Source organism: Carlito syrichta, unplaced genomic scaffold, assembly GCF_000164805.1.
Source record: "Carlito syrichta isolate Samal-C Ts95f unplaced genomic scaffold, Tarsius_syrichta-2.0.1 Scaffold304031, whole genome shotgun sequence".
Lineage (NCBI taxonomy): Eukaryota > Metazoa > Chordata > Mammalia > Primates > Tarsiidae > Carlito > Carlito syrichta.
The window spans coordinates 954,048-964,860 of NW_007248127.1; the positions used below are offsets into that span (position 1 = coordinate 954,048).

Here is a 10,813-nt window from a genome sequence, read left to right on the forward strand (position 1 = left end):
AGAAAACAACACAGGAATTCATATGGAAACACAAATGTCAAGTTAGCCAGAACAATCCTCAGCAAAAAAAACAAAGCAGGTGGTATCACATTACCAGACTTCAAACTTTACTGGAAACCTACAATCATCAAAACAGCTTGGTACTGGTATAGGAACAGGCATATATATCAATGGAATAGAATTGAGATTCCAGAAGCAAAACCTCAATTTCTCAACCAACTCATCTTCGACAAAGCCTCCACCACTTACCACTGGGGAGAGGAGAACCTAGTCAGTAAATGGTGCTGGGAAAACTGGCTGACCACATGCAGAAGATTGAAACAGGACCCCTATCTATCCCTATACACAAAAATTAACTCTAAATGGATCAGAGACCTAAATGTAAAACCTCAAGCCATAAGAACCTTAGAAAATGAAGGACATACCGTCATGGAAATCGGAACTGGCATCTAATTCCTGAACAAAACCCGAAACCCACAGGTCATAAGAGAGAAGATAGACAAGTGGGACCTTATTAAACTGACAAGCTTCTGCAAAGGCAAAGAAACCATCAAGAGAGCAGGGAGACAGCCTACAGACTGGGAAAAAGTATTTGCCAACTCCAGGTCTGACAAAGGCTTAACATCTTGGATCTACAAGGAACTCAAACGTGCTGAAAAGAAAAAAACAAACAACCCCATTATAAAATGGGCAAAAGATATGAACAGACACTTCACAAAGGAAGACATCCGAGCAGCCAACAGACACATGAAGAAATGTTCAACCTCACTAATCATCAGGGTGATGCAAATCAAAACCACACTGAGATACCACCTAACTCCAGTCAGAATGGCAATTATCAACAACTCAAAAAATAACAGCTGCTGGAGAGTGTGTGGCGAAAAGGGAATACTTCTACACTGTTGGTGGGAGTGTAAACTAGTGCAAGCTCTGTGGAAAGCAGTGTGGCAATTCCTAAAAGCTCTAAATATCAACCTCCCATATGACTCCACAATCTCCCTACTGGGAATATATCCTGAAGAACTCAAATCACTTTATAAAAAAGATACCTGCACATGTATGTTTATCGCAGCATCGTTCACAATCGCAAGAACCTGGAACCAACCACGCTGTCCATCAAAAGAGGACTGGATTTAAAAAATGTGGTACATATACATGATGGAATACTACGCAGCCATAAAAAAGAACAAAATCATGAATTTTGCAGCAACCTGAATGGAACTGAGTCTATAATACTGAGTGACCTCTCACAGAAACAAAGATCCAAGTATCACATGTTCTCACTCATATAGTGGACCTTGAACATCCAATGTAATACTATAAGGAAAATGACTGACAGTAGTGGGAAACTATGAGGGGGAGGAGGGAGATGGGATTAATGGTAGTAAATATCTTTCTGGGGATGGGGAAACACCTCTTATCAACAAGGGTGCCTGAACGAAACGTATTTGTATACCTAACCCTTAACTGTACCCCACAATATCATAATAAAAAATATTGATTACCAAGAATAAACAGGAATTTAAGAAACAAACAAACAAAATATATTGATTATAAAAAAAAAAGAATTACTTCAGTGACGGAACCCATAGAGGTTATTATCTCTTTTTAATAATAGAATAATGTTAATACTAACACTTCTAATAGCATATAACAGTTATTAATGCCCTGTCTGTGCAGGACATTGTTCAATTGCTTTCCATTTGTTAACTAATTATATTCTCATAGCAACTTTCTGAGTTTGGTATTATTATTAATCTTCATTTTACAAATGAGAAAACTAAAGCACTGAGAAATTGTATAACTTTTCTAAAGTCACATAACTAGGAAGACCTGTTTTTAAATTCAATTAGTCTGACAGTATGAAATATTACTATATTAGATGTAAAATGACTAAACATAATTTAGTACTACAAAATATGCCATATCATGCTAGATTCTGCTATAAAATCAAGTTTAAGAAAAAATAATTGTTAAAATTAAAACTGAGAAAATTCTATCCATCTGTGTAAATTTTTCTTTTGGGTTGGAAAAATCTGCCAATATTTGATTTATGCTATTGGAGCCATGCAATACAACCTTGGCACCACTGAATACATTCTGAGAACTACTGAGCATAGAAGAAATCACATGCTACACCCTATAAATAATCTGAAACTTTCATAGTGCTCAGAGAATCATACAACTCTTTCCTCTTGGAAAATACCATTCTTAAATATAAAAACTTAGCTCTTACCATCTTTGTTACTGGTAATCTACAGATGGAATTAGGTTATATGACTATTTCTGGGTTTTTGTTTGTTTGTCTGTTTGTTTTGCCTTTAGGTTTACTTTGGTTTCCTGTCATTTCCCTTTTACTTTATTATCTGTTATGACTCAATTGCTTAATGTGATTTCTTAACTGGAGATCTGTTTTTCTTCTTTTTGCTCAGTTTTCTTTTTTAGGCAATTTAAAAATACTCCTCAATCATAGTATTGTGAATAAACCTACACCTGTAAAATATGCCACAACAATTAAATAGACCATGTCTGCTTAGTCTTACAGTTAGGAATCACTGCTGCAGGATTATTTCTTGCCATTTTTTTTTTTTTTGTCAAATGAAGATGTCATCTTTACTAGATGTGAATCCTGGTGTTTCATATTATCACCATTCTTGGAGGACCCTTGTATCCTCAGGGAAGGTATAGTTCATCATTCATCCAAGTCATTGAACACCATCATTCATCTGAGTCATTGAATGCCATCCAAATGCTAGGCACTGTTCTGGGTGTGGAGGATACAACAGTGAACAAATTAAACAATATAGAGATAAATTCCTACCCCATGAAATGAGACATAATAAACAATGAAAATATTAACTGAATATGGTGTTGTGTGCCTGTAGTCCTATTTACTCAGGAGGCTGAGGCAAGAGGATCACTTGTGTGCAAGAGTTTGAGATTATTGTGAGCTATGATGGTATCACTGCACTCCAGGCTGGGCAGCAGAGTGGACCTCATCTCTAAAATCAATCATTTAATAAGTCAGTCAGTCACACAGTTTGTCACATAATAATAGGTGAACATTATTATTAATAATGAATGACTGATAAAATTGGAATATAGACTATGATTTGGTAATGGTATTATTAATATAGCAATGTTACATTTTCTGATTTTGGTAACTGTAGATATGTAAGAATATGTCCCTTATCTAGGGAAATATACTCTAAAAGATGTAGGGGTCATCATGTTTGCAACCTACTCTCAAATATTTCAGAAAATATTAGACTAAGAGAAACAGAAAGATTAATAAAGCAAATGGGCAAAACCTAAACTGTTGATAAATCTTTGTAAAGCATGCACAGGAATTCATTTTACTACTTTTGCAATTTTCTGTGAGTTTGAAATTATATTAAATTAGTGCTTCAAAAAACCGAAAAGAACAAACTGTACTGGGACAAGGGTAGAAATCAGGAGACTAGTTAGGAGGTTATTGCCTTGATTCAAGCAAGAGATGGTAATTTGACTGGGGAGGAAATTAGTGGAGAGGATAAGAAATGGGTCAATTCTGGATATATCTTTAAGATAGAACTGAAAAAGGCTTGCTTATGTTGAATATGTGAGAGAAAGATCATTTAAGGATAACAGTGAGAAGTTGGTCTGAATACCTGGAAGGTTGGAGGTAGAGAAGATGGCACAAAGAGTAGGTTGTGGGGTGGAGGAAGAGAAAAAAGGGGACAGAGTTCCATATAAGGTTGAAATGGCGTTGTAGACACCTATCCTCAAAGCAAAGCTGGCACTAGGGATTCTTCCCAAGCAGATATTTATCTAGTGACAGTAGTGATAACCAGGATCCTTGACTTATGGCCCCTTTCTAAACATGCTCTGATGATTAGTGAGGCTGAGCATTTTCTTCATGTATCTAATAAATAAAAAAACAGATGCTGGTGCGGTGCAGAGGAAAGGAGATGCTTCTACACTGTTGGTAGGAGTGCAAACTTGTCTAACCTCTGTGGAAGACAGTGTGGCAATTTCTAAAGGAACTAGAAATTGATCTTCCATCTGGTCCAGCAATCCCCTTTCTGAGAATATACCCAGAGGAACACAAATTATTCTACAAAAAAGACACCTGCACATGCATGTTTATTGCTGCACTACTCGTGATAGCAAAAATATGGAACCAACCCTACTGTCCATCAGAAGTAGACTGGATAAAGAAAATGTGGTATGTATACACAATGAAATATTATGCAGCCATAAAGAAGGACAAAACCGTGGACTTTGCAGCAAATTGGATAGAGCTGGAAACATACTTAGCCATCTCTCACAGAAACAACCAAATACCACATGTTCTCAGTCATAAATGGGACCTGAACATTTACTGCAATAGCACAAGGGAGGGATCGGCAGTTGTGGGACATTGTTGGCAGGTGGGCAGGGGCAGGTGCATACATAACTACACAAAGGGTACCTGGTCTTAAACCAGGGAAAATGAGAACCAGTTGGAAGCCCAAACTTCACCTGCATATGGATTACTTATGTACCTAATCCTGACTTTTACCCCACATCTTTATAATAAAATACAGTAAAAAATAAAAATAAACAATCTCCTTAGACAGAACAGTGCCCTCATAAAATACCTTCCCAGAATAACCTCTTAATTTTAATTGTCCTGTTGGCTTACAGAGTAGAAAGACTCCGTGGACTGCCATGTCTATTTTTCTTCTCATATTCTTGTTTTATATTCTTCCCAGTCTCTTCTCATGCTGGAACTATTTGTTCTCTGATAACTCAGACACAATATTATTTTCCTTAAAACATCAGTGTATTTTCTTAAAACTAGGTAGTAATGATTGCTTTAGTTTGCTGTATTTTCTCTCTGCTGTGAATGGTAGAGTAAATCAATTTTATTCAGTTTCTTTTTTTGAGTCGGAGTCTCACTCTGTCACCCAGGATGGAGTGCAGTGGCACACTCATGGCCACCACAACCTCAACCTGCTGGGCTCAGGCAATCCTTCTGCATCAGCCTTCCAAGTAGCAGAAACTACAGGCATGCGCTACCACACCCAGATAATTGTTTTATTTTTTGTAGAGACGAGATCTTGCCATGTTGCCCAGGCTAGTTTCGAACCTACAGGCTCAGGAAATCCTCTTGCCTCCACTCCCAAAGTTCTGGGATTACAGGTGTGAGTTACCACACCTGGCTATTTAGTTTCACCTATAGGTTTTCTTGAAATAAGTATATGCAATTAACCTTAGTATAGTGAAAAATACAACTGTACAAGTCACATCTCTATCAGTAATTAATTATATAGGCTTAAATCTCTCCCTGGATCTCAGTTTTATCATCTGTAAAATGGAAAAATTTTTCTAATGGCCTAGCTTTACATTTACAGGACTCTGTGGTATGGATTTGCTATGTTTATGTTTGATGGGGACTAATGCATAAGCATTTTTCTTCTTCTGCGTAGAGTAGATCATGGTACACAGTCATGTAACAAAGCAGGAGGAGCATTGTATAGACATTTCCTTGGAAATCAGGAGAAGTGAGGTCTAACAGCCTAGCTCTACTCTGCCATACTAGTCATCAGCCTTGAACAGGTCGTCTAACCTCTCTGTGTCATTATTTCCTCCAAAGAGGAGAAGATAATTTTTGTCCTGCTTACTTTAGAGGTGAAAATTAAATTAGATGATAAACCTAAAAGCACATTGAAGAACATTAAGTAATATTCAAATATTATCTGTTCCTGTCACCATCATAGTCACCATCATTATGGCGTCACAAGTCCACATTCTGTTTTCATCACCTGTTGCCTCTCATCTGGTTTTATTACTCTTGACTTTACTTATTGTCAGGTCTTTCCCTAGAGTGGCCCCTCCTTTCATTTGGTTATGTAGTCTCTAAATGCTCCACTGTCCTGAGGTTCACTAGCTAGTATAGGTGATAAAATCTCTCCTCTTATCAACTGTGACTCCACTGTTATGTGGTATCCTATTTATGGAAAGAAGCTTGAAGTAATGCATGGTACCTGATAAGAATTTTATTTATGGCATATAAAGGTGGGTTAGCATATTAATTAATGGCTACCATATTTAGAGACCTACTATGTACCAAACTTGGTGTCAAGCATGTAATCCTCATTACATCCCTGGGAGCAGACACCATCACCCCTGCTTTACAGGTGATGAAACTGGCCATATGCTAATTTGTGGTATCTGGGAACTGAAATTTGAATCCAGCTCTGAGACTCCAAAGCCTTTTTCTTTGTCACTTTGTTTCCTTATTTTCAACTACTGGCCCCATTCTAACAGGTCTGTTTCCTCACATTAACATTGCATAATTCTGTTTCTGCAGTTTTAATACAACTTAGAATATTCTTCTCCACATTTTTTATCTGTTGGATTTATATTTGTCCTTCACGATCCCACTCAAGTTTTGCTTTCAGACCATGCCAGCTCACAGTAAATTATTCCTCTCTATAATTCTTTATTATATGAGTATCTTAATCTGTTTTATGCTGGTATAACAGAATGCCACAGACTAGGTAATTTATAATGAACAGAAATTTATTTGGCTCATAGTTTTGCAGGCTGGGATGTGCAGGACTTATGGGCCACATCTGATGAGGGCCTTCTTGCTACATCATCTCATAATGGAACGTGGAAGGGCAAGAGAGCATGCAAGGCAAAGATGGAAAGAGGGCTGAACTTATTTATTTTTATTTTTTTAAAATCAGGATGCCACTTCTACAATAACTAACCCTCTGTGGTGATGATGGCATTAATCAATTCATGATTGCAGAACTCTCTTAAAGGTCCCACCTCTTAAAGGTCCTATATCTCTGTACTGTTGCATTGAAGATTAAGTTTGCAATGCATGAACTTTGCGGAACAAATTCAAACCATAGCATTGAGCTACTTGTTTGGGACTTAGTACTATCTACCTCATAAGGTTGTGGTAGGAATTAAATACAATACGTATTAGAGCACTATAGTCCGTAGAAGTAATAAGCAAATATAATTGACTATTTCTCTTATGGCATCTTTATATATTTTATAGACTCTGTAGTGATGGAATGAAAAACACAGGTTGACACGAGGGAATCTGATAGCCATATGATAGGCTTCTCACCCAAAATTGAATGACCTCAGCAAGTATCTCTAGGTAACACTTGTTTTCATTTCCTGAATAGTCTCTCTGCCTCTCTAAAGCACAGCTTTAAACAGTATCAGCACCCTCTTTAATAGCGAGTATTTACACTTCAAAAAGAATACTAAATATAATTGTGAGCTCATTGTCTAGTATCAGCTTTAGAGTTTAAGTATTTTCCTCTTGAGACTAATTAAAAGTAAAAATCATTGAGAGATACAAAGCAGAGAAGCTAGGTTTTAATGTGTGATAATGTAGAATAACTTGGCAACTTTCTAACAAAAGAGAGAGGAATTGGAAATCTCAATGAAGCCATATTTTTAATTCACCACAGTAAAAGCACAGCTCAGGAAAAAGGCATTTTATTACACAAAATTAATATTTTCTCTTTTTAGCAAGGGATCAGATAAAGGGAGAAACAGTCACCTACAAAAAAGTAAAACTCTGGATTTTATTTTAACACCTGAATATATTCATTGATAAACTAAAAATGTAGATGTAGGTGCTTGTACACTTTATTAAAGTACACGGCAACACCACATGGGTGGTTATCAGAGAGTTAACATCCCAACGTGGGTGGAAATATTAACTTGTGTCCTGCATTAGTCAGGTTTGAGGCCAGCATTACTTAGTTTCCTCGTTAAAGACTTGGATATAATTGAAAGTATGTTTAAGTTCACAGAGGACAAGTTGATGGTCTTGGCAGATATGAATAGTATTTGACATGACCATGATAAACCAGAGAGATTACATTTTTTAAAGGGTAAAGTTTAAAGGGAAAATCTATAAGATTAAAATTTTATAGATATAATATTAGAAAAGACTAGACAAACCAAATATATATGGGGTCACTGATGACTATAACAAGAAAATATATTAAAGTATAACATCTGTCTCATCCTTGAATAATTCCTTCCTGGGGTTTTAGGTGCCTCTACATAGTTTGACTCCCATGTCCTTACCCCCACACAACCTGTTTTTTTTCCCCCTAATGATCATATGAGTCAACTCGGATATCACCTTCTCTAGAAAGCCTTTCATGACATCCTCTCCTCACATCTCCTACTGGTTCCTTTATACTTTCATAGTGTCCTGGATAGAGCTGTTATATAGCAATTATTTCCAACTGTATTTTAACTGTGTACTTTCTAGTACCCCTGAATAGGCTATGACCCTAGAGTCCTTGATCTCCATAAAGTGGTTAGCACTTTATGGCTTCTCATTATGTTTGTTGAATGAATAAATGAATGAATGAAGCAAGCAGTATTTTTAGGTGGGGGCTTTGAGTTCACATTAGAGCCTCTGGAACTACCATGACTAAAACAGGTCAGAAGAACTCACCTCCACTCCAAAGCACCTAGTACCCAGGCTACTTAGGATCATTGTAGAGGCCCTTGAAAGGACTGACCAAGCCAGAAATTATAAGTCTGTCACGACTCCATTTTCCAGTCAAACTGAATTACTTGCTCTTTTCTTACTTCTTATGATTCTGAGCCTTCATTTATGTTATCTCCTTTGTCTGGAATGTTCTTTTCCTGGCTTCCCCATTCCTTGCCTGCTCTCTCTTCTTGTTTTTCTAGATCTTGCTCAGATATCATCTCTAGGAAACCTTTCTGAATCTCCTCTTCTTCCTTTTAATGCCCCATCACATGGATTGCAGTCTTGAATAGGTTTCTCTTTCCTATTAGACTACTGTCTTAATCCATTTTTTGCTGCTATAACAGAATACCACAGATTGGGTAATTTATAAAGAACAGAAGTTTATTTGACTCATGGTTTGGGAAGCTGAAAAGTCCAAGAGCATGGTGCTGGTATCTGGTGAGGGCTATCTCATGGCAGAAGGGCAAATGAGCTTGTGAGACAGAGAGAGGATATTGGGTCAAACTCATTCTTTTATCAGGAGCCAATTCCCCAATAATCCCAATAATAATGTAGTAACATTATTAATCCACTGGTGATGATAATACTTTAGTAGGAACTTGAGTTTGTGGGAGATATCATTTTAAGGATTGTTACCTAGTAGACAATTTGAAATATTTTAGATGGTCTTATAATATTAATTAAATAGAATTTCTTCTAAATTCCTTTGCTGTGACTTCAAAAATTTCTCCTTTCTCTTCTGAGGCGATTGACAACAGTACTGTAAGATATCAAAGTAGTTCTCTAGGAGTGAAATAATGTTTGAGATATATTTACATGCACAAATTCTGAGGCCCTGTTTTGCAGCTTCATCCTTAAATGTATTGCTCTTCAACTTAATGCTTGATATCTTCTTTTTTTTCTCTTTTCCTTTTTAGTTTATAAGCAGGAAAGTTTATTGTTGGGAAATATTATTTCTGTGTTTCTTTCCACATTGTCACTGTGCCTCATCCATGAGAACAGAGCCGAAATGTTAACTGTATTCCAAAGTGGGCTCACCAGCCGTTACTCTCTCTTTGTTTTACAGAGATGAACGAAATCAGTCCATCATTGTAAGTGGAGAGTCTGGGGCAGGAAAAACAGTCTCAGCAAAGTATGCCATGAGATACTTTGCAACTGTAAGTGGTTCTGCCAGTGAGGCCAACGTGGAGGAAAAGGTCTTGGCCTCCAACCCCATCATGGAGGTAAGACAGCAGCATCCTCGGCTTTCTTACTATATTCTCTTGATAAGAAATATGCTCAAAAAATTGATTGCCACAGAATGTGTCAGAAAGTCTGGGGTCTCGCAGCCACTAAAATTAGGAAAATACTTTTTTACATGTTAGTAAGAAATCCAGAAAGAGTAAAAATTCGGTAAGGTAGACATTTTGAGTATAAGCCAGCTATAAAGGAATCTGCTTTAGTTCATAATCCTTAATATTTAAGCTACCAACTAAATTGTTGCCTCTAAGTACCAGGCAGCAGTACTTCAATTTCTGAAGTTTCTTTCCCCTAGTTAAGTAACTCACATCTATTGTTCCTTGAACTAGAAGTTCAAGTTATCCATTTCCCCAGTCCTGCATTCTTATTTATGCTTCTTCCAAAACATAGGAAGTTATGCTCATGCATAAATGGGTTTCATTATTCCTTTACCCACATCTTATTTTCTGTACTTAGTCCAACATAAATTGGCTTAAATTTTAATTTATTTTTTTTACAGATTTTAACTATAAACTTAAACTATACTCTTGTTAACATTTTTGTTTTTTCTGTCAAGCACACACACAGCTGTAGGTTGGTAAAAAAAAAATTAAGTAACTGTATGTTTTTGAGAGGGAAAAAAATGAAAGGTTATATTTTTTTAAAATCTAATGCTGGAGAGGGTGTAGAGAAAAGGGAACACTTCTACACTGTTGGTGGGAGTGTAAACTAGTACAACCTCTGTGGAAAGCAGTGTGGCGATTCCTAAAAGCTTTAAATATCAACCTCCCATACGACCCCTCAATCCCCCTACTGGGAATATATCCGGAAGAACACAAATCACTCTATAAAAAAGACACCTGCACACGTATGTTTATCGCAGCATTGTTCACAATAGCAAGAACCTGGAAGCAACCATGCTGCCCACCAAAAGAGGACTGGATTAAAAAAATGTGGTACATATACATGATGGAATACTACGCAGCCATAAAAAAGAACAAAATCATGAATTTTGCAGCAACCTAGATGGAACTAGAGTCTATAATACTGAGTGACCTCTCACAAAAACAAAGGTCCGAGTAT

The 10,813-nt window shown here is 36.8% G+C and overlaps 1 protein-coding gene across 1 annotated transcript in view; it reads left to right on the forward strand.

Moving 5' to 3' along the window:
- The window catches only part of LOC103261836 (unconventional myosin-Va), a 104,877-nt gene that overhangs the window by 9,195 nt on the left and 84,869 nt on the right, over nucleotides 1-10,813 (forward strand). The window contains exon 4 of the mRNA XM_021713079.1: nucleotides 9,579-9,735. Coding sequence (XP_021568754.1) covers nucleotides 9,579-9,735 — 157 coding nt within the window. The remainder of the gene's footprint in view (nucleotides 1-9,578; nucleotides 9,736-10,813) is intronic.